At 37.9% G+C, this 23,687-nt stretch overlaps 2 protein-coding genes across 6 annotated transcripts in view; both read right to left on the bottom strand.

The window, feature by feature from the left end:
• Positions 1 to 2,759: 2,759 nt before the first annotated feature.
• man1b1a (mannosidase, alpha, class 1B, member 1a) lies at positions 2,760 to 16,679 on the bottom strand. 3 transcript variants are annotated; one of them, XM_007577256.2, is made up of 14 exons: positions 16,323 to 16,679; positions 15,219 to 15,350; positions 13,743 to 13,851; positions 13,488 to 13,657; positions 12,097 to 12,242; positions 11,926 to 12,026; positions 10,784 to 10,975; positions 9,725 to 9,873; positions 9,462 to 9,650; positions 8,683 to 8,873; positions 7,891 to 8,011; positions 7,159 to 7,353; positions 5,234 to 5,365; positions 2,760 to 4,129 (listed from the first exon to the last, which is right to left on the bottom strand). In XM_007577256.2, exons 2-14 carry the CDS (start codon positions 15,318 to 15,320, stop codon positions 3,920 to 3,922), a joined length of 2,007 nt encoding a protein of 668 aa, XP_007577318.1. In that variant the 5' UTR covers positions 15,321 to 15,350; positions 16,323 to 16,679; the 3' UTR covers positions 2,760 to 3,919. The 3 variants fall into 3 exon arrangements, with proteins under 3 accessions (XP_007577318.1, XP_007577317.1, XP_007577319.1); XM_007577255.2 differs by having other exon boundaries at positions 16,367 to 16,679; XM_007577257.2 differs by having other exon boundaries at positions 11,926 to 12,023; positions 16,367 to 16,679.
• A 1,111-nt stretch (positions 16,680 to 17,790) lies between these two features.
• LOC103155553 (collagen alpha-1(I) chain) overlaps positions 17,791 to 23,687 on the bottom strand; it is a 61,103-nt gene continuing 55,206 nt past the window's right edge. For all 3 annotated transcript variants that reach the window (XM_016663641.1, XM_016663642.1, XM_016663643.1), the window contains 7 exons: positions 23,564 to 23,617; positions 22,815 to 22,877; positions 22,521 to 22,686; positions 21,231 to 21,340; positions 20,918 to 20,998; positions 19,608 to 19,790; positions 17,791 to 18,536 (listed from right to left, as the gene is read on the bottom strand). In XM_016663641.1, coding sequence (XP_016519127.1) covers positions 18,387 to 18,536; positions 19,608 to 19,790; positions 20,918 to 20,998; positions 21,231 to 21,340; positions 22,521 to 22,686; positions 22,815 to 22,877; positions 23,564 to 23,617 — 807 coding nt within the window. In that variant the 3' untranslated portion in view covers positions 17,791 to 18,386. The remainder of the gene's footprint in view (positions 18,537 to 19,607; positions 19,791 to 20,917; positions 20,999 to 21,230; positions 21,341 to 22,520; positions 22,687 to 22,814; positions 22,878 to 23,563; positions 23,618 to 23,687) is intronic.

The following is a 23,687-nucleotide window of genomic DNA, read 5'->3' as shown; positions in this document are numbered from 1 at the left end:
GTTTCAATACATTTTTATATTGTTTTTGGACTTTTTATGACAATCTGAACAATGAAGTAAAACAATGTCTGCATATTTTATCTGCTTGATCCCTGAATTACAAAACAACTAAACGACTCATTTGCGATTAATCGATTAACAGATTACCCAAATAATCTGTAAATCGATTACCACACAGTGAAATGCAGCAAACCACTGAAAATTGCAGAAGCTCTTATAGGGCTGAAAGGATTAATCAGATTAATCATGATTAATCGATTATGGAAACAATCATCAACTAATTTAGTTAGCGATTAATCATTAACTGGAGTACACATTAAAAAAAGCTACTTGCTGAAAAAGAAAACATTCAGAGCAGTAATTAAGCAAAAACTGTCCAATATGTATATACATTTTGCAATTAAGATAAAAAAAAAACATTTGTCTGTAAATATGTTTTAGCCAAAACTCCTTAAGAGGCAGTTTTAGCTTCACCTGGTTCAGATTTAATATCGACAATAAAATGTTTATTTTATTTATAAATGTTAATATTTTTTAATTTGTATATTTTAATATATTTCTAATATTGCATAAAAGAGGCTTGGGTGATTAAATAAAATCTGTATTGTTATTTTTTATCTGATTAATCGATTAATCATCAGAATAATTGCTACATTAATCATTAATTTTAGTTCTACAACAGATTAGTGCTTTATTGTTGATGTGAATTTGGATATTTGCCACCAAAAGCCCCGTAACTAATCTAAAAATATTATTCCTACAGCTTCCTTTCAACTCTATATTAAAAACACGTAACATCTGTATTATTCTTTTGCTCGGACATCAACACAAAGCACATAATGAACCGTCTCTGACGTGTCAGATGCTTTGTGAGCTGGAGATGCAGCGCCTATCTGTGCCAAATGAGCTCAACTGTTGCCCAAAAGCCATTAAAAACCCATCAGCGAGCCGCAGTGCTGGATGTTAGTGGCACAAAAATGCGCCGCAGCATCTCAGTGTCTCCATTTAAGGCTGAGAAGAGCCGCAGCGTCCGGCTCAGGTGAAATTAAAAGGCTCATTAGAGGTTCAATTTGTCCTTTTTCATCACGTCCAGAGGTGTTAAAACACAAAGTAAAACTGCTGAGATTGGAGATTTCTAGTGGAGAAACCAGCGTGGGAAAAATTTAGACACAAATTAGGACATTTCTCTGTCTTTTCAAGCTTAAACAGATTTGCTGGTTTCACTAAATCAAAATGTTCTTTAACTACAGTAACCTCAGATTATCAGATGTGTTTGAATTATCCTAAATTTTATTAGTAAAAAATACTCAGTTTAGTGCTGCAACTAACAATTATTTTAGTGATTAATTATTCTGATGATTTATCAATTAATCAGATAAAAAACATTGTAGATTTTTTCTTTCAACCACTTAAGTCTTTTTATACAATATTCAAAATATATTAAAGATGCAAATACACAAATAATTCAATTCACTTTTTAAATTATACAATAAAGATTTTATTGCCTATAATTCAACAACAGGTGAAGCTAAAACTTCCACTTAAGTAAATTTGGATAAAACATATTTAGAGACAAAGTTTTTTATATCTTAAATGCAAAAAAATATGAATATTGTACAATTATGACTTAATTACTGCTCTGCATATGTTGTTTTCTGAGTCTGAATTAATCATGATTAATCAATTAGTTGGCGATTATTTAAATTATCACGATTAATCTGTAAAATAGAATTTAAATAAATAATTCCAGAACAATTCAACGAGCCAGAAGCATTTTAATAAATCAATTTAATCAAAAAAAAAAAAAAATTATTTCACAACTTAAATTGAAAAAGTTGAATTTCACATTGTTTAGTTACATCAAGGACATTTAAAGCTTTTATTACGGGAATTTTCATGATCAGTTGGAGCAAATGAAAACCCAAAAATTCAGTTCATCAGATAATCTGACTATTTTCAGGCTGATTTTCAGGAGATGCTGATTTTACTTTCAAGGCTGCTGTTATTCCCATTGGTGGTTTTTTCCTCCACCAAATTTTCCACTAATATATTTGGGAACATCAGCTTCTTTAGCAATGAGCGTTTTGCAGCTTAGTTTTTTATTTTGTTTTGTTTTTTTAACAAAAGTGCAAGCTCAGTGAAAAGTTGTAGGCTTTTCTGTAAAGCTGGATCAGAACCAGGAAATGGAGTCATTCAGATGACCCGTTACAAGGAAGTGGCCAAACATCCAAAAGCTCAACGAAATGCTAATATTTGGATTAATTTAGCCAAATACTAACATTTCTACCAGGAAGTGAGTCGGGCATCTCTAAATAAATAACCAAACACAGAAAAAATGTGCAAAATGTTTCCCTTTGCAGTTGTTATTCACATTTTATTAAAATCTGTCACATTGAAAATTATTTACAACCTTCTCAATAATCATTGAAAATATATTTATTGGCTTTGCAGTGATCAAGCCGTCCGTCTGATGGCTTATTAGCTTTTTGCAGGTTGAAACTGGGATTTTAATGGTTCATCTTTGAGGTTGGAAGGCCTTTTTACCATCACCATAATCCTAATCCACAATCTGCCACCACAGATTAAAGTGAAGATTTGATTCTCTAACCTTCATCAAATCCAGACTTAAAGAGTCAAAGTAGTGTTGAATTGATGTAAACGTATTACATTATATCTGGATTCTTCATTATTTACTCATTAGTTTACTTCATATTTAAAAAAATTTTATATATCTTTTTATCCCCCAAATCTTGTTTTTTTTCTAATTTTTCCTGATACAGGAAAAAATGAAAACTATGACTAAGTATTACAGTAATTATACATAGACAATGATTTTCTGCCAAAAGCCCTTGGAAATTTTGAGATTCATTTCATGTTTATAAGAGAAAAATAACTAGCAAGTAGAAAATAAAATGAAAAAAAAAAAAAAAAGTTAAAATCGACGGATTCAGATGATTTGTACCTTTTGGAAATAATTTTTATTTTCTTGTAAATATGTTAAATAAATCTGAAAATTTCTGAGTAGTTTGGTTAAAATTTACTGTTTTGAGAACAATTTACTGTATTTTTCTGTAACTCCAAGATTCCAAGGTGCTTCGTGAGAAATGTAGCGATAATTTCCTGTAACTGTCCTGGAGAACAGAGGGATGGCGCTTTGTTTATGACGGTAAATCAGACTGTTTGTTTTTGTTGATTTGACATCAATTAAAGCTGAGGTAGCAGAGCACTAGAACAAAGAAATACTGCCCCCTACAGGTGGGAGTTTGTATCACTTTAACCCGATGATTTTGACAATTTCTCTGTAAAATTTGCAATAAATCACAATCACAAAAATTCAGAGAATTTGTTGATTTTGCGAGAATCTCTGCGGAAAACCTCAACATATACGATGGCCATAATATTTTGTTGTAGGAAAAAATTATTTATCTTTCTCCATTTAACTTTCAAAAATATTTTCTATATAAGTTTCTTCCAGGTCAGTCGATTGCGAGTCCTTCTCAGGTCCAGACAGTTTAATAAATCCCCTCATATAAAGTGAATTTCCAAGTAACAGAAAACAAAAACATCCATGAAACCCAAATAAATAAACATAAATTAACCCGGAAAAAAATAAACTACATTCATTGAAGAACCTGGTTCATTAAGAATGTCAGCCTGAGTCATTCATTTATTAAACATCTCCATTATTTACCCACAGAAGTGATAAATCACCACTAAATATACAGTTCAGACATTAAATGGCACTAATGAGTGATTTCCACCTCATATAACAACCCAAAATTAGAAAATATACAGTCATTAATCGATAACTGAGTCATAACAAAGTGTTCTGGTGAGTCTGATCCGAGTTCAGATATGAAACCTTTTCCTTAGGAAAAATAAAGGAGGCCGAAACCTGGACCTTGCAGGACTCCGGGCTTCATTTGGGCGGCGAAGGCCATATGGGCAGAGGGTGAGCCTCGGTGTTGAAGACGTACTTGTCTAGGCTGAGCAGCTCGTCGTCGTTGGAGAACAGCAGGTAGAGATACTTCAGCGTCTCGCCCAGGAAGAAGCTCTCCATCTTGTCCCGGGGGCCGGGGTTAGAGGGGTCACGGACGTTGTTGATGGACGTGTAGCCGCCGCCAGGGACCTGCGGTTGGAGAAGACGTGTGCTCAGGTGGTTAACGCTTCCATTGGGAAGCTGAAAAATCAATTTTGATACATGTTGAGCTTTCCCCAAGCTGCCTGAAGTCGAACATGAAATATAATTACATTTTTACCAGCTGAGGAAATGTCAGAGAGGTCAGGAAACGGAGCCGCTTTGGTCAAAAATCCTTCAAAATCACTTCAAACTCATTCCTTGAAAGGTGAACCATCAGGCTTCCTTCAACAGGTTAGCTGCTTTCATTCTTAGATGATCAGATTTTAGCCGTTTTAGGGCGTCTGTTCACTTTAAATCCAAATAAGCTGCTGCTGGCCACGTCCTCAACTTGATGTTTACATTGGCACGTAAAAATGGCTGCAAACAGATGCGTAATGACACAACTGTACATCTTTGAAAAGCATTAGTAGAGCCTCCTGAACAACAAACAAGAATGCAGCAAGTGGTTTCTGGATGGGAAGTAAACAATAAGGCACCTGTCTTTTCCAGCAGCCATTGTACATCGCATACAGCGGTAAAACCAGCTGACCTAACGTACTGGAACTCCAATATGGTTGCTCAGTAACGGGCGGAATTCTGCTGGGGTTGCTTGGTAACGGGCAGAGTTCTGCTGGGGTTGCTAAGTAACGGGCCACTGCCTGATTATTTGTGACGTTACGTTTCGGAGGTTTTGAAGCGGCTCGTTTTCCAGACATCAAAAACCTTGAACTTAATGGCTAAAACCATCTGAGTGCTGCAGTTATTTCAGCAGTGGGGCTGTTTTTAGAAGCCGTTCAGACCCAAACTGAAGTGCAATAACATGAAAATGTGAATTTTGCATGATGGTTCCCCTTTAAGTTCTGGCTCTACAATAGTTTACAAATCTCTTTTTGACAAAAAAAAAAAAGAAAAAGAAAAAAGACTGTTACGTTATCAAGTAATGCATAACAGCACAAGTTTTTATTAGAAATATACTGTTTTGGCCTTCAAGTCCGTTTGACTTGATGATTTTGGCCGACGTGACAAAAGGTTTGGACTCCCCTGGTTTAGCATAATCATCATCATCAGTGAATCTGAACAACAGGAATAAATGAGCGTCCGGCTGGTCGGTACCTTGGTGAAGGCGTTGAAGCTCTGCAGGATGTCCCAGCCCCAGTCTCTGTACTTGGCCTCCTTGGTGAACCGGTACATGTAGAACAGGCTCTCCACCGTCTCGGGGCGCAGCAGGTTGTGTCTGTCGGCAGGCTGCAGGACAGCAATCAGTGCTTTTAGTCTGACCTTTAAAAAGCTGACAGGAAGCACAGAAACTGGACACAACTTTATTAAAGCTGCTTATGGAGACAGAAGCAGCGACGAGGACTGAATGAAAAGCAGCAGCAGGTCATTCTTATTGCCCAGTGTTTATCTTTAACGTAGCATTTTAGAGTGAACTTCAGCAGCTCTTTAAAACTTCTGGGTGACATGAGTCAGCGTTCGCCCCAGGCTGAGTGGGTGGGTCCAGATGAAGGAGCAGAGATGGAACAAAGTGGCAGAGCTGCAGCTGATCGATGCGGCTATAAAGCATTTTTAAACCGTCTCTCCGTGCATCAACGTCTCGTCTCTGCTTGGTTTGCCTGACGGACTGCTGGGCTCTCTGATGGTAACGTTTAAACGTAAAATAACAACATAGCAGGAGAAGAGGAGCTGCCAGCGGTTTCAGTTTCAGCAGCCAAATAAACTCCAGCCATCTTTTATTGGTGTTTATGATTTGACCAGGATTCACAGACGTTTTACAGGAAACAGTCAAAACTTTCAGTGAAACCTGCAAAAATCTGAGACAGTTGGATAAACAGATGATGGATGGAGGATGGATGGATGGATGGATGGATGATGGATGGATGTTTTGTTTGTTGGTTGCACAACCAACTGTTGTTGAATGGATGGCTGGTTGGATCAATAGGTGGATAAACAGCCGGATGGATAGACGGTTGGATGGATGGATGGATGGATGGATGGATGGATGGTTGGTTGGTTGGTTGGATGATTGGATGGATGGTTGGTTGGTTGGATGCCTCTTTGTGTCCTCTAGAGTCGGTAATCCAACGTCGTTCAGGTCGTTTCTGGACTGAAAGCTTCTGCTGATGAAGAGTCCAGTCAGACTCTTGATGTTTCTGGTCATCATGGTGTTTAAAAGCTGCTCTCTCTCTCTAAATCATCCTAAAGGCCTCTGTGATCACTCCGTTGTGTCTTTGGGTCTGAATGAGCTCAGAGAGCGTTTCCTAATTATCTCTGGAGTTAATGGAGAAATATTCAGCGCTGCGAGAAACTCAGAGCCGCTAATGAAAAACCAAACGAGGCCTGAGGAGAGCGGGGCGGCCGCGCTCAAACAAACGCAGAGCGGCTGATTAAAAATCAGATTCATCAGACCTGCTGGAGCCTCTCAGCCGCGTTCGCACCGATTACACTGCAAAAACAATTTACAGCCCAGTTTCTGCTGCAAATATCCAAGACAAAACTAACCTTCAGGTCACTATTCAGCAAGAAATAGCAGCTTGTTCTTTGTCAAAAAGTCTTATAAAATAGTTATAAGTAAAATAATTTGCCATAGAATTAAACATTGTTATATACATTAAAACTGATAAAAATACTTGGTAAGATTTTGTGTTTTTGCAGTATTTCTTTAAAAAGTCAGACTGTGAGTGAAAACATAGTAAATATGCATGATAAGCAAAATTAACAGTTATAATATGGGAAAATGTCTCCTTCCACTGGCAGATTATTTCACCTATAACTATTTTTAATCAATATTAAGGATTTATTGACTTAAAACAAGCACCTACACCTTGCTGAAATGTTTTTTGTAAGTTATTTTTGTATAATTTTAAATGTACTAAGATATTTCAAGTAGAAACTAGATAAAAACACTTGGTAAGATTTAGTGTTTTTGCAGTGTTCCTCTTTCAGATCGCTGTAAAAATCCATTACTGTGTATAAAAACATGCTAGCAGTGAATCCTGCACATGGACATGAGAATGAAAGCGTGTGAAACTCGGCCTGACCTTCACAGAAACGTCCTGGCCTTCGCTGCCCTGCATGTTGAAGTGAGCGATCTCTGGGCTGAGCCCCGTCTCCATCTGCCTGTACATCTGGTGGCAGGTCTCCATCAGCTGCTGGGCCAGGTCCATGTGGTCCGGCGGCAGGCCGCTGTGCACCCCCAGAGCCAGAGTCCCTGGCAGGAAGCACACCAGGTGGTCCTGCAGGGCGGCGACAAAGAGAGAGACGCTCACTGAACGGCTGCAGGAAATAAATCTGTTTAATGTCAGAGGCTGCGTTCACACTGCAGCCTGAAGTGACCCAAATCGGATTTATTTGCCTTAATCTGGATCTTTTCATGACACTCTGAACAACACAGGTTGATTTTTTTCAAATGTGGCCCAGGCTGCTCTAGAAGGACAGTAAGGGGCGGGACGGACCCCACGGCAGACCAATACCTGACTTAGCTATCAGGTAAAAGCTACATTAGCTAAGCTAGCTCAGCAGTAAGTACTACATTAGATACCGCTGATATTTATCTTAGTATTACACTGAGGTAGGTAAAGAACTAAAGTAGTTTTAATGTGTTTATATTGTTTAATAGCTGGGTAGGAACAAGTCTAGAGCTAGCTCTAAGCTTGTGGTTTGTTTATCGTCGTCATAGCAACTGCCTACCAAGATGGCCGTCAGTTACAAAGCTAGTGGAAATGTGGCGTCACATGAGAGCGACACCGACTGCCATGACCCTCCATTGGTACCATTTTGGGGTTGAAGCGGTTGTGGGAGAGTTCTCCGATGAAGGTGAGCCTGCCGGGTCCGGTCTGCCTCACCAGGTGCTTCTTCACTCCTTCCACCGCCTGCAGGTAATCCTCCAGCAGCCTGCAGGCAGAATCAGGAGGGTCAAAGGTCGTTTAGGTTGGAACTGAACATGTTTAATGAGGAACTCTGAATACTCGCAGGTACTTGAAGATTTTATCTACCAGTGGGGTTTAATGTTTAAAATACAGATTTAATAATAATTGTGAGTTTTGGCAGGTATTTTTTTCATGAAAAAACGTTGAATTTTCACAACAAAATGACAAAAACATATAAATAATGTCCTTAAAGCTAATTTTCTTGTCATTAGCTTTGAGAAATATTGGACTGAAGAAAATTTATTCATCCCTATTCTCAAGTTTTATGTTTTTCTTCATTTTAAAACTTTTCCCTTTTATCTTCCTTTTTTCTTTCCTTCCTTTTCTGGTTTCTTCTTTTTCTCATCCTTTCTTTCCTCCTTCCTTCTTCCCCTTTCCTCGTCTCCTTTCCTCACTTTCTTCCTTTTCTCTTTCACTGGTTCATATGAAATAAATAATAATAATAATAATAGATTCAGTGCTGCTTATTGAGTAAAAATAACATCACTGCCTGTTAGAATCAAACATTTTCTCTCCATTTCTTTTGAACTATTTGTTGGGAAGCTAAAATAAAACATTGTAAATAAAGCCATGATGTTGCATCATTACTGTTCAAGTGGGAACATTTTGGTTTAGGAGGTAAAAATGAGGCTTTACTCGTCCTCGGTCTTCCCGCCCTGGATCCACTGCTTCAGCAGGTATTCGTAGTAGCTGTCGGCCCGCGCGCCCAGCGTGAAAACGCCTTTATGGGAGAACTGGCCGCTGTTGGTGTTGATGAACATGGGAACCAAGCCGTCATGTTTCCCTGGCAGCTTGTGGACGAGCCGCATCACCTCGTTCACGGCGTCCTGCAGGAAAACAGGAAGGAACGAAATTAATGGCTGAAAGAGTTAGCATCATTAGCATCTGAGCTAATCAGAAGGAAAACATCAGATTAACTTTAAGAACCTGATTCTATCACATTCTGGTTTAAATCTATACACCCCAACAGAAAAATCACAACTTTTCTCATGTTTCTGTGACCTGCATCTGCAGGTAAAAATACTTCCAACATCAACTTGAAAATTAATTTTTAAGACAATTAAATCTGAGTTTAGAAGTATTTTTTAGCTGCAGATGCATCTTTTGCTACAAATGATCAAGAGGAATTTTGTTACTGCATTTAATGGAATAAAATGTTTATTATCTTATTAGGAAAGGAACTGAATTGTTTATTTGCATATTTTTCTGTATCTCTCATGTTGTTTAAAAAGGCTTAAATAAAAAAATCTGCACAAAATGCCAATTTTTACAATGTGATTAATCGATTAATCATCAGAATAATTGATTAATCGATAACTAAAACGATCGTTAGTTGCCACCCTGATGTGTCTGGATTGATTTTGTTGGCGGAGCTGCAACAGCGGCTCCCTGCGGTACCGGTTTGTGGTCCAGACCTGGTACTGGGGGTCCTGGGTCAGGTGGCTCAGCTCTCTGAACTCCAGCTGAATGCTGGTGACCTCGGCGACCGTGCTGTCTGACGTCCACCGCGGCGGGTGTGCCGTCCCCTTCCCGATGTTGACGTCTGAAAACGGGATCTTTGATGGCGTCTTGAAGGCCGGCATCAGTCGGGACCCCAGGTCTTTCTTTAAGGGACAGAAATAATCCAATTAGAGACTGAAGATGTTTTTCTTGAGGTTGAAATAAAGTTTTTCCTCACAGCTTTGTCTAAGAAGAGCTGGTCTCCTGTCAGGTGGTAGCAGCTCAGCAGTCCGCCCAGAATCCGAATGGTCGTCTCAAAAAGATTCACCTCCACGTTCTTGTCAAAGGAAAGCTCTTTCTCCACCCAGCTTCTAGCTTCAGCAAATTCTGCATCAAGAGACTCGCTGCATGTTACCGTTTACGTCCGGAAATTTAACACAGTAGAACAACTCCGTTTAAAAAATGAAACCTGGAGATGTAGCTATTACTAATTTAGTGCACTGCGCCACAGCGAAGCAAAAAACAATGGAGAAAAACCGCTGAGGAACTAAACCACTCATGTTCTTTTTTGCTCCCTGTGTCGGCTACGCTTCACGCAGACTCGTTGCCATAGCAACTGACAACAATGCCACTTTATGTTTCAGGATTCAACACCAACATTTCCCACACAGAGAACAGAACATTCAGTCCTTTACAGTTTCATGTTTTCAGGCTGGATGTTTATTTTCTGATTATTAATAATTGATCGCTGTGGTAGATTAGCTACTGCTGCTATTAGCTAAGCTAGCACAGCAGTAGTAGATTAGCTAATTCAAACTTCTGCTCTACTGATGCTTAAATCTGGCACAGTTGGTGTTTATATCGCTTTTTCTTATTTTGTAACTGAACCGAAACACAATAAATTCCACATCACATCTATATGCTAAGGTTGTCATAGTCAAGCTAGCATAGCTGACCTACTTCTCTCTCCCTCGCTATTGTTTTCTTAATTAAAACTTTTTCCAACCTTGTTACCTAGTTTTTGTAGTGTAGCAAAGCACTGCATCCCTTTTTCTTTTATGCACCAGGCGTACATTTAAGATTTAGTGCGTTATGTTGGCAACTTGACAGCTAAAGCTAGTCATTACCGGCTAGCAGCCTTTTGCCGTCCAGCGGGGAGAAAAGGGGGATGGGATCTTGTGGGTGTGACCTGACCATAGAGATTAATTACATGCTCAAAAGTGTAAATATTAAGTATGTAAATGTTGACCAATAAGTTTAAAACCTTCTGTGTGGAACAACAAGTGGAATAAATCACCTTCTTTTAGGCCCATAATCCACATGGTGTCCAGAGAGTCGATGAGAGTCAGGCCCAAGCCGAACCATTCGCTGAATGACTTGGAGATGGGTTTGAGCTCGTCGTGACCCCAGGCGTATTCCCGGTAGGCTTTCCAAGCGTGCCTGAAGGCGTCACGGACGGCCTCTAGACGCTCCGCCGCTCCGGGGGAAACTGGGTTTAAAAACGAAGACGATTCATCCACAGCTCCTCTTGAAGTGATCTCACTGCTGAGCTAAAGAAAATCTTCAAAAGTTTTGAAAACCCACAAATAATGCTACAAAATATATAAACAAAAAAGGGCAGGGCAGAAACATGGAGAGAGTTTTAAAAACCATCCAATCGAGAAAATAATCAATTAATCACCACAAGAAACGATTAATCGTCAGAATGCAACTTCATTAGTCAATTAATGGTCAAAATAATCGATTGTCAGAATTATTGATTAATCGTCAGGACAACTGATTAATCATGAGAGTTATAGATCAATCATCAGACTAATCAATTAATCATCAGGATGATCAATTAATAGTCAGGATTATCGACTAGTCATCAATCTATCAATCTAATTAACTGTTTAATTGTTTAGTGGTCAGAATGATTAATTAATTGCGGGAATAATAAATTCATCATCAGACTAATCAACTAATTGTCAAAATGATCGATTAATCGTCAGAATTATTGATTAATCATGAGATAATCGATCAGACAAATCAATTAATCGCCAGTCTGTTCGCTTAGTGGTCAAAATAATCAATTAACAGAACGATTGATTAATCATGAGAATAATCGACTGATCATCAAACTAATTAATCTTCAGGATAATTGTTTAGTGGTCACAATGACTAATCGTCATAACGATCATGAGAATAATCAATCAATCAATTATCAGACCAATCGATTAATCTTCAGTATAATGATTTATAAAATAATTGGAAGTTGCAGCCATGAATAAATCCAATAATAACAGATTCAGCTGTGACCATTTAAAACATAAATATTCACTCTGGTCTTGTTTTTGAACATTCAGGCGGATCTAAAAACTCTCTGCTCTCTTTCCTTTTGGGAAACATCTGAACTCATCACTTCCTGTTCATTGCAATCAGGTGAAAATGAAGGCGGACCTTGCTGATGGACGGAGGCTGCAGGTTCGGCCGGCGCCTGAGGCTCCACAGCTTCTTTCTGATTGGACGGCGGTTCTGTGGCCGGCTCGGCTCCTCTCCTGCTGCACGGCGACAAAAACATCATCTAAACACGCCTTTAAACTTTTCCTTTCCTAAAAACATCCACATTACCTGATAACCTTCTCCTCATCCTCCTCCTCCTCGCCAGCTTCTTCCCGAACCACTTCCTGGTTCTGCTTTGCGTCGCTCACCGTGTCCGAAGCATTTCCTTCTTTTCGGGAGTTTGGTGGAGCTCTTTTGTTGGGAAATGGCTTCCTCTGTCGGTAAAAACACAGAAACAGATTAAAAAACAAACACAAAACTCACTTCAATAAAATCCCTCATTTATTCAGAGCTTTTTGCTGCAGGAATATTTCTGCAGCCCGTTTTATTCTCAGATTATGTTGATGTCGGGCTCGTCTTCAGCTTTGAACAATCCCATCATGACTCACAGTCCTGCATATCCTACACATTTCCACAGTAACCAGCAGCTATTTAAATCCTGCATCCTGAGTCATATTAACAGGTTCATGGAGCTGCTGCTGTTACTGTAAATAAAAGGCATCGTTTAATTTTGATTTTAAAAACGTACGGCCGCCGTTTTTAATCTGTTTGTTGGCTCTGTGTGTTTGTCCAACAACGACAGATTGTTTTAAATCTTTAATGCAAAATGTTTAGATTGTTTGGACAGTTTTGGTTTAATTAATTATCTGAATGTTATTTTAGTTAATTCCCTTCTTTTGAGTATAATAAATGGATTACTAAATTAGTTCAAAATTATTTTAATAACTGGTTTATCACAACTGTGAATAAAACATTAATTTTCTTATTTTAAAAGGGATTGAATTATTTGTTTTTATCTTTTAATGTTTTTCTATTTGGTATAAAAATGGATTACGTGGTTAAATGATTGGGACAATTTTCTTTATGCAAGAAACTGAAAAAATAATCAATTAATCACGAAAATAATTGATTAATCAGAATGAACAATTGTTGAACAAATATTCTATTAATTGTCAGAATAATCAATTAATTACCAAAATATTCATCAGAATTATTGATTATTAGTCAGAGTGCCACCTGATTAGTCTGATCAATTGTCAAACTAATCACTTACTCATCAGGATAATCCATTAATGGTCAGAATAATTGATTAATCATGAAAATAACCAATTAATCATTAGAATGATGGATTACTCATTAGAATGATTAATTAATTGTCTTAGTGATCAATTAGATGTGAGAATAATCAATTAATTGTCATAATATTACCTGATTAGTCTGATCAATCATCAGACTAATTAAATAATCAGAATAATTGATTAATAGTCAGTATAACTGATTAACTGTAAGATCAGTAATTATCTCATCAGACTGATCGATTAATCATCAATATAATCGATTAATCTCCATAATAGTTGATTTCTAAGATAATTGGAAGTTGATAAAATTTTCTGTCATGGCCGTTTAAAAACAACAACATGAACATTCACTCAGCTCCAGTTTTAGAAATAAACATCCACCTTGGTGGGCGGCCTAGCCAAAGCAGGGATGTTCGGTCCTCTGGGCTCCATCGGGTCAGCTGGCTCCGCATGGGGCCCGGCTGCCGGACCTCTGCTTTCAGCCGGCTTCAGAACCGGGGGAACCAGGCCTCTGTCTCTCAGCTCCAGCCAGTCCTCCGTATCGGACCGCCCTGCAGAATTTACCCAGTTAGCTGAAATTCATCACCATCAAAAACACCAAACGTTCCACTAAACTCTCACTAAGACGAGCTTCACCTCTCCGCTGCTCCGCGACGCTGGAGAAGGAGAGCAGCGCGAACACGAGCATTAGAGCCAGCAGGAAGAGGATGAGGCTCCGCTGCAGCCGAGAAAGCTGCTTCCATTTCTGAGAAAGCAAAAACAGACAAATTACATGAAACTCGACTTACAGCAATAACTCCAACATCACCTTTGTTTCAACTAAAAACAATGAAAAAGTACAGCCTCCTCAGCTAATGCTTTATTTCTCAGACTTTTTCAGGCTGAGGATCTCTCACCCACCCAGATTAAAACTGACCCCCCAATAACAACATCCTGATATACAGTCTGAAATTAAACTGCTCACCGTCTTTGTTCCTTCTAATGTGAAAGGTGGCGCTGTTTTTTTAAATGTGACTGATAACAATAAACCATAAGCAAGTCTATTCTGAGTTATTTACAGTTTCTGAAATTATGTTTTCTACGCTTTCGCACATAGAGATAAAACAAACTATGTTTTAGGGCTATTTGTAATTTCTAAAATAAAATTACAAATTTTGAGTTGCAAAATCAAACATTTTCTTCCAACCAGCAGACTGCCCAACATCAGTAGTTTTATTTTGGGTGTTAAGATGCAGTTAGTCGGCGCGGGGCGCAGCGCTGCTCACCGCCGCTCACCGCCTCGTCGTCACATCCAGCCGCAGACAGAGAGCTGCACTCATGCATCACAATAATGCTGAAAAACTAAAGTTCTGCAACCCAGAAACCCTCCACCGGTATCTTCAGGCTTCCTTTTTAGTCTGAAGTGGAGAGGACGACAGAGCAGGGCATTATGGGTAAATACAACCAAAACAAACATGCTAGCCTAGCGCTAGCAGGAGAAATGGCTCATTTCTCAAAATAGAAATCTTACAGCCATTTTTGTTTCTATTTTGTGAAGGAAGAGGTTCTCATGTTGTTTCCTTCAGTGGTTTGTGATGCAGCGCCCCCACAGGCGAGGAGGGGAACAGCTTTTTAAATTAGTTTGGTTTGACTCGGCGCAGAGTGAAAGAGAATCTCAGCAGCTGAAAATGTAAACAAATGTTGCAGTTTTGTTCACAAATAGAACAAAATCTGCTTTTCTATCAGGTGTAAAAACAGCCTGAGGAAACTCACAAATAAAGAGTCTGAGATAACAAACAGGCCAGTCAGGTAGGGAGCTGCTGGACCAGTTCGACATGGAGGAAACTGAAACCCACCAGCAGGGAGGGGCGCTTCAGAGGATGAAACGCTCCACTACAGAGAAACAGGAATAATTCACATGGACAATCTTTCCCTGCACAAAACCTCAAATATCCCAGTGAGCCTGATGGGACAAATTATGAAATGCTAGTTTACTTCTGCCGTTCACATTTGCCCTCATTTGACTTTCAAATCATTTCGTTTCTTCTTCCATTTTGATTGTTTATGTTTTGCATATTTTCCACAGGAAATAAATAAAATATGGAGATAAATTTGGATTTTTCCCGTCCTCACCCTCCAGCAGGACTGTCTCCGGTGTTTGCCGTTGTTGTAGGTGTGACTGTGGGGGTCGCTCAGGGTCAGCGCGATGAAGTCCTTCCTGGGAGGGGGGTACATCCTGGATGATGGGGTCAAAGGTCATAGAACCTGGCGACGAGAACCCAAAAGTTAAAACCAGAGCAAACCTGTCAGGTAGGACATGGCTCCCAATATCATCACTGAGTTTGGAAACTTCAAACAAAACCAAATTAGGTTTTCTACCAACATTTGGACTCTTTCACTTCCACAATTTTTTCCCCTCAGGATTTATTTTTTTATCTTTCACAATCTTGACATATTTTTCCTCATCATTTTGACTTTTCTTCCAAAGAATTTTGACATTTCTAAAAATGTTGACTTTTTTTCTTCAATATTTAGATTTTTATTTTATAGAATTTTGACTAATTTTTCTCATATTTTAGATTATTTTTCTAAGAATATAAATTAATCTCTCAGAATTTTGACTTATTTTCCCATAATTTCGGTTTTTCTTCCCCAGAATGGTGCCATATTTTTTCCCAGAATCTAGATTTTCTCTCCGAAAATTTTTCTTTTCCTCCAAAATGTAGATTTTACTTTCCTACAATTATGACTAGTTTTTATTTTTATTTTATTTTATTTTTTATTTTTTACATAATTTAGACTTTTTTTCTCTCTCCAAATTTTGACATATTTTACCGTAATTTGGATTTTCCCCTCATTATTTTTGACTTTTTTTAAAATCAGAATTTAGATTTTTCTTCACCAGGATTTTTAAAATTTTTTCTCATGATCTGGATTCATTCTCCAAAAACAACAAAAACAAAACAAAGAAAGGAAAAACAATAAAGTCAATCTGATTTGGTTCTTCTTTAGTGGCTCTAATCTTGTTTCGCACATTTTTAGCTGAACTGAGGTTATAAATCGCTCGTAATGTCAAGATTGCAAACCTCTTTCTACACTAAGCAATGAAACTTAAACACTATATTACAAACTGTATTAAAATACAGCTGTAACACACTGCTCAATGACCTAAATCTGGCTACGGCTAACTTCTGAGCTACTCTGATGTATAATTGTATCAGAATAGAACCATTTTACCATCAGATGACAGATTAAAGCTTCGGTTTTCTTCCCCCTCTCACCGTTGAGGCAGCTCGGCTCCCTGACAGCGACTTTCCGCTGCTGAAACCCAAACAGCTGTTAGCTTCCAGAGGCTAGCCCGCCTCTTCCAGTGGCTTCCGCATGAAAAATAAAACCTTTCCAGGTCCAGAACCGCAGCCCAGTAGAAAAAAACAAACCTGAACGACTTTCACACCCAACAAAAAGCTGCTACATGAGACGACAAGCAGGTTAAACCAGGGGAAAATGATGTTAAAGTTACAGAATGAACCACCAGGTAGATGCGGAAAGGAACAAACCGGTGACGTAAGTCACGTGACGTGCGTAACGTCAGGACGTTAACCGTTTCAGTACCGCGTTTCTACATAAACCCCAAATATGTTAATATTAGCTTTAAATATGGTTTTTATTCTGATTTTATTATACAGTTAAAACAATTGATTTGTTTTTTTTAATCTATCCCAATCCTTGATATTTTCAAAGGCTAAAAAAGGACGATAACTTAAAGGGAAATTTTATTTTATTTTTTAAAAAGTATGGCACAGATTATTCCCATTTTATTACCTCTACATAACTTAACCTTTTATTTGTAGAGCTAAAACTTTTTTTCCTCGCAGCTCTATCAATCAAAATATTAAAATACAAGATTTAGATTTATAGCGCATATGCTTTTCAAACATTAATTTCTATTAATTTAGGTTATTACAGCTAAAAACTAAATAAACTAAAAATTTCTCAGAAGATTAGAATTGTGCAAAAAAAAAAAAAAAAACAAAGGAAAAAAAACTCACTAAAAAGGTCAATGTTTCTAGTCTTATTCTCAGAAATGTTTGAGTTCAACAACTAGAAAATTTACAAGAAAATAAGTCTGAAATTTTGAGATTAATCTCAGAAAAAAACCTGGACATTTTGGAAGTTGAAAAGTGAAAAATTTCCAAGAAAAAAATTTGACATTAACCTCAAACTTTCTAGAAATCCAAATGTTTTACAATTTTCTAGCAAATTTTTAACTTTTCAAACAGAAAATTCTGAGTTTAGAAATGTTATTGTTTTATTTTTTTAAAGAAATGTTTCTAAGTTCAGAAAAGAGTGAGTTTAATTTGAAATGTTCAACTTTTGGAGCACAGGAATTTATTTTTCCCAGAAAATTTATGTTTTCTTTTTGTTTTCAGATTTTTGGCAGAAAATATGAATATTTTTTATAATCGCTCTAACGTGTTGTCATAGGAATCCACCATGTTTAAAGTTTCAGTATCAAAACAAAAGCATATAATTTACTTTTACTACAATATTCCCTAAATTTAATTACACATTGCTTCTTAATGGTGCTAGTACTAATTTCCATTCCTTAGATGTCCAGTGCATCTAAAAACCTTCATACCCAAAATTAGAAATAACTTTTAGTTGTAGAACAAATTAATCAGCCTAAATATTTTTCTGTGTCTCAAGTTCAAATATTTATTAAGTTTAGATTTAGAGATTTGACAACAAAACTGTAAAAAAAAAGACAAACATGCTGGGGAAACAGCAGATGAAGTGCCTGTGTGTGTCATACCTGAGATGTAAAAGAAAAAATTATATTTATATATACATCAAAATACAGAAACAAAATGTAAAAACAAGCTTTGCATCTTTTAAAACGAGGACTGATCGTAAACAGCTAGCACCAAGTATGCATGAGATGACATCAGCATCTGAATCAGCTTTAAATAAATGATCAGCACCTTTAAGGTGATAAACTGGCACCAGTGGGTCAGAACCGGCCTGGAAGCAAAACCGTCTGACTTTTATATACACAGTAAGGAACGCAAACAGCACAAAAAACAAACACATTTAATTTACTTTATACCAGATAAATGTCTCTGTAAACAAAAATGATTTCTCTGTTAAAGCAACAGAGTCGCTGAAACCGAGGGATTCAATCCCCTAGTAAGAGAGAAGGAAGTTAGTGAAATCTTCAGAAACTGGAGAAAGAAGCTCTTTCTGTGTCCGTGATGTAAAACCCTGCTGGATTTCTGCGTGGTGTGGAGGAACGGAGGGTTTCTAGCTGAAACACACGGGTCCGATAGTGAGGCTGAACTGGTGCGTGAAGTTCCCGCTGTTCATCAGCGCCACGTCTCTGAGAGGAAGCAGCTGCAGGTCCTCAAACTCCAACACCGACTCTCCAGAACCGGAAACCGCCTCCTCCACTGGCTGAAAAAAAACATCATCTATTAATACAGACCCGTTGCAGTGCACAACGGATGCTGCAGGGCAAAAAGCTGCTGCTGGTCGATGACTAGCATTGGTTTTAGCTGTCAAGTTATCAACATAAGGTGCTAAATCTTAAATGTTTCCCTGATATATGAAAGAAAAGGGACGCAGTGTTTTGCCACTAATTGTCAACACTACAAAAACTAGGGGACAAGGTCAGGAAAAAGTTTTGATTAGCGAGGATAATAGGAAGTAGCAAGGAAGAAGGAAGTAGTTCAGTTATGCTAGCTTGACTATGACAAACTTAACATGTAGATGTGCTGTGGAACTCTGTGTGTTTCAGTTCAGTTAAATTACATAAGGCAAAGTAAACAGCAACTCTGATAAATTGTCAGTAGAGCAGGTGCTTAAATTAGCTAATCTACCACCACTGTGTTAGCTTAGCTAATAGCAGCAGTAGCTAATCTACCACAGCGATCACTTATTCATAATCACAAAATAAACATAAAATCTAAAACCATAAAACTGTAACGGACTGAAAGTTCTGCTCTTTGTGTGAGAAATGTTTGCTTTTTGGTGTTGAATCCTGAAACATGTGGCGGCGTTGTCAGTCAGTTGCTATGGCAACGAGTCTGCATGTAGCGTAGCCGACACAGAGAGCGAGAAAAAAGTGGTTTTGAGTTTTTCCTCAAACGTTTTTCTGCAGCCAAACCAAAACACAAAAGGAAAACAAACAAAAACAAACATATGAATAAACTAAAACACACAAACAAAACACAAGAATTAAAAACCTAAACAAACAGGAATGAACCCATATGGCAACACCCCAACAGCAATAATAAACAACACAGAGTATGAACTGAATATGGCAACACCTTATGAACAAATATTACACCAGAAATGATCATGAAACAAACAAAAGAACCTCTGAACCTTTTCACCTTCACCCGAATAAAAAAATGCAACTAGGTCAGGTTTTTGAGTGTTCACTAAAAACATTTTTAATCTTATCTTCTTGAATGTCCTAATAGTTTAAGAGCTTAAAAACGTATTTTTCCTGTCTCCACATACCACACAGTCGTTCAGCTCTCCGAGGTAGCTTTGCATCCTGGTGTCTGTGAGGAATTTCACCTCCGTGTCGGTCGGACCCAGACGGCTTCCTGGATGACAGGAGTAGGTCACCCTCTGAGACGCAGAGACGCTGTGCAGCCGCAGGAAACGCATCTGCACCACACTCTCACCTGGATAAGAAAACTAACAAACATCTTCAATGTTAATATCTACGAGGTCTGCGACTAACAATTATTTTAGCTATCAATTAATCTACCATTAATTGATTATGCTGACGATTAATCTACTTTGCTGACGATTAATTGGGCGAAAATATGCCACATTCTACAGATTTTCATCTAACCACTTAAGTCTTTTTATACAATATTAGAAATACAACAAAAGATGCAAATAAAAACAAAGAAAACCGCAAGAAAAACATTTTATTGCCTAAAATGAAATAACTTGGCGTTCCTTTAGTACATCTGAAGCTAAAACTGCCACTTGAAGAGATTCGGCGAAAACATATTTACAGACAAAGATATTTTCAGCTTAATTTCAAAATGTATATATTTTTTGTAAAGTTTTTTCCTAATTACGCTTTTTTTCAGCAAGTAGCAGAACAGTTATTTAGCTATGTGTTCAGCAGCTATGTAGCTAACAATCCAGCTAGCTTTCTTTTAAGCTTTAGGTAAATGCATAATTAGCTTTCTACCTAGATATATTTAGTTGTAACTTGATAGCTAAATAGCTAGCTAGCTTGATAGCGAAACACATAGATAAATAGCTGTTCTGCCACTTAAGGAGTTTTGGATAAAATATTTACACAAAGGTTTTTTTTTTTAGCTTAATTGCAAAATGTTTATATTTGTATTTGCTTAAATACTGCTCTGAATATGTTCTTTTTTTACCATAAAATTGCCTTTTTTTGAATGCATACTTCAGTTAACAATTAACCAATTACTAAATTAGTTGACGATTATTTTAATAATCGATTAATTGCAATTAATCGTGATTAATCCGATTAATCGCTTCAGTCTTAATAATAACAGCTAAAAATCTTAATTTTGATCCAGAAAGAAAAAGTTCTGTCATTGGTTATCATCTTGTACTGATTTATTTATTGATATGGATACAATTGCTTCACCTCACTTATCTCATCTCTCCGTAGTTGAAAATGATTTTTTTAATCAAAAGCCATTATGAACTGGGTTCCAGTTTTTGCTCCAGTGAGATCTGGGTCGTCCTGCCAGTGTTCATGAATGAATATCTGTTAAATTAAGAGGTAAACCAATAAAAAAGACTAATGAACATCAGTTTATATCAGTCACCTGGTGACCCTGATCCAGCCTGCTGAGCCACTGAAACGATCCGTCTCCAGCTGATTCCTCCATCCAAGCTTTCATCGGCAGCTGCAGAAAAAAAATGACGACGCTTTTAATAAAAAATATTTAGTTGTTTTTCATTTAAAGAGATGGAGAGAGTGAGATTCTGCCTCAAATCGTCTCTTTCATGGTCTCAGTGGTGGCACTAAGAGCATGTTCCTGCTGCGAGACGTTGAACCGAGGGGCTTAACGAGGCTCCTTCAGGTCAGCGGAGACGTCGTGTAATTTCCTGCAGCCGTCCTGAGTGCAGGTTTCATACCTGGGAGTGTTCGGGGTGAAGGCAGGTCTGCTTCGATGAGGAGGTGAAGCTGCAGTAGGCCAGCAGAGCGTCGGCGGAGCTGCCCTGGTTGGGGTCGATGTAATACATGCCTGCAGAGGAGCGAGAGGGCGGCAGCAGCTCAGAGAGATCGGCACGGATCAACACAGCGAACTCTGTACTGACAATAACTCTGGAGAAACCAGGAGCAACAACAGCTCACATATCATGAAAGAGGAGAGAAGCTGGAAAAACTACATTTCTAGATACAGATATATTTATTCAACTGTCTTTACTGATAGCCAAATATAAATAGCTATAGGTATTCTATGTAATTGCATCACTAAATACATAGATATTTAGATATATATGTACTTGAATAGCTAAATAAATACATAACTATTTGTCTATCTATACAGATAGCTAATAGCTGCATGTTTATCTATTTTGCATACTTACATGGCTAAATTGATAGTTATCTATATAGATAGCTAAACAAATAGCTATGTATTAGGCTATTTAAATAGCTATCTACTTAGCATTTTATCTTGATAGATAAATGAATAGCTATTTAGCTATCCAGCTAGCTATTTATTTAGATAGCTAAGTAGACAGCTAGGTAAATACCTAAATACGTAGCTAGTTACTTAGCTGTTTATAAAATACAGCTAAACAGATAACTAGCTAGACAGCTATTCATCTAGTTAGCTAGATATCTAGGCATAGGTGGCTAAATAGCTATCTATGTAGAATCGCTAGCTAGCAAGCTAAACAGCTATTTAGCTAGCTATCCATCTGTATAGCTAGCTAGATACACAGCTAGACAGCTATTTAATTAGCTTTCTAGACAGATAGCTAAATAGCTAATAATCTATCTGTATAGGTAAATAGATGGCTAAATAACTGTTTAGCTAGCTATCAATACAGGACCTAGTTTTACAATAATCCAGGCTGTAGATTATTTTGAAGGTAACATTTAAGACTGAATGGCCTCCAGTCTGTTCGGTCTCCATGGTAACCAACAGGTATCCAGGCTGTTTAACGTCATGTTCACAAACGGATCAGGACCAAAAGAAACATTCAGGAATACAAATAAATAAATGTTTTAAAAATCTCTCTTCCTTCTTCTACTTCTATGTTTAAGGAAGAAAACAGGATTTAGTCGAGCAAAGTTGACTTTCCCAGTTTATATCTGTTAATTTGAAAAGTCAGCACATTGGAGCTGATTCTCCTCTAACACTGCATCTCCTGCTGTAGCTGCTGGCAGCCATGAGGTGTCGCATCGTTTCTCACCGCTGCTGAACTCGGGGTGGCAGAGCCAGAGCTCCAGGCAGGTGGTGGCTGGGCGCTGCTTGGTGCCGTCGGGAGGATCCTGCAGCAGCTGCAGCTCCTGCTGCAGGCCGTCCAGCAGCGTCTGGAGCAGCGACAAGTTCGGCTTGTCCGACATGTACATCTGGCTCTGCAGACGGGAACAACACAGATATTTGTCAGTTCCTGTGACTGCCGAGGCTAAGACCAGTGTTTTATTTATTTAATTAAAAAACTGCAATATTGATCACATGTCATATAGGAAACTGATTGATTTGCCTTTAGTTGAGTGAAAGTCATGTTCAGTGACTTTCCTGGGGGGCCAGCGACACCAGGTGGGCCCTAAAGCAGAGGAATAGAAATGATCACGTCTTAAAACACATGAAATAAACTTTTAATAACAACTAAACATGAACTTAAGAAAAATCAACTTAAAAAATGAAACATTTATCTTAAAAGCTTTTTAAAATACAGACGTTTGTCAAATCAAACGAAGTTGGTGTCAAAAGTTTGTGCTGCAAAATCTTCTGTTTGTGCCGCCATCATTTTAAAGATGGTAGCAAAGGTTTAAAGGTGAAAAGGTCAACCAGGTGAAAAGGTCAACCTTTGACCTTTTTCCTGATTTTATTTATGAAATCAAACTAATTTGGTCCATCAACAAAAGCAGGTGTCAAACTTTGTGCTGCAAAAATTTTCATTTTGCTGCTTTTGTTTTGAAGATTTTAATAAAAGTTTAAAGGTCAAAAGGTCAGTCATCTCCACCCCACATTACCCAAACCAAACAAAATGGCTGCCATTTATTCTTATACATTTGTGCAGCAAAAAGTAAAAATCTGTTTGTGCCGCCATCGTTTTAAAGACATGAATAAACGTTTCCAGGGGTCATGGAAGGTCAACCAGTCATCCAACATTTACAGAAAACAAAATAACTTTCAGTAAAATCTTCAAAATAAAAGCAGCACAAACGAAGCAGAGTAGATTAATACATCGATCGATCTATTGATCAATCTATCGATCGGTTATCTTACAGGGAGGCCTCTCCTTCCAGGAAGTCCAGGTTGACCTTGGTAACCTTTCAACCCCTGCCAGAAAAATAAACAACATTTAGTGATTTAGAGCCACAAAGACCAAAGCTAAAACTAGCTTTTAATT

This window comes from Poecilia formosa, unplaced genomic scaffold (genome assembly GCF_000485575.1).
Source record: "Poecilia formosa unplaced genomic scaffold, Poecilia_formosa-5.1.2 Scaffold435, whole genome shotgun sequence".
Lineage (NCBI taxonomy): Eukaryota > Metazoa > Chordata > Actinopteri > Cyprinodontiformes > Poeciliidae > Poecilia > Poecilia formosa.
Note: the sequence above shows the minus strand (reverse complement) of the source record. Positions and strands in the feature narration are given on the sequence as shown.

Bases quoted from the DNA above. Each gene is read 5' to 3' on its own strand.
- man1b1a (XM_007577256.2), bottom strand. From the start codon at position 15,320: ATGTACCCCCCTCCCAGGAAGGACTTCATCGCGCTGACCCTGAGCGAC. The intron at 13,658-13,742 runs GTGAAGCTCGTC...TAAATTCTGCAG, and splicing joins CGTCGCGGAGCAGCGGAGAG to GGCGGTCCGATACGGAGGAC. The intron at 9,874-10,783 runs GTGATTTATTCC...CTCTTGATGCAG, and splicing joins GATTATGGGCCTAAAAGAAG to AATTTGCTGAAGCTAGAAGC.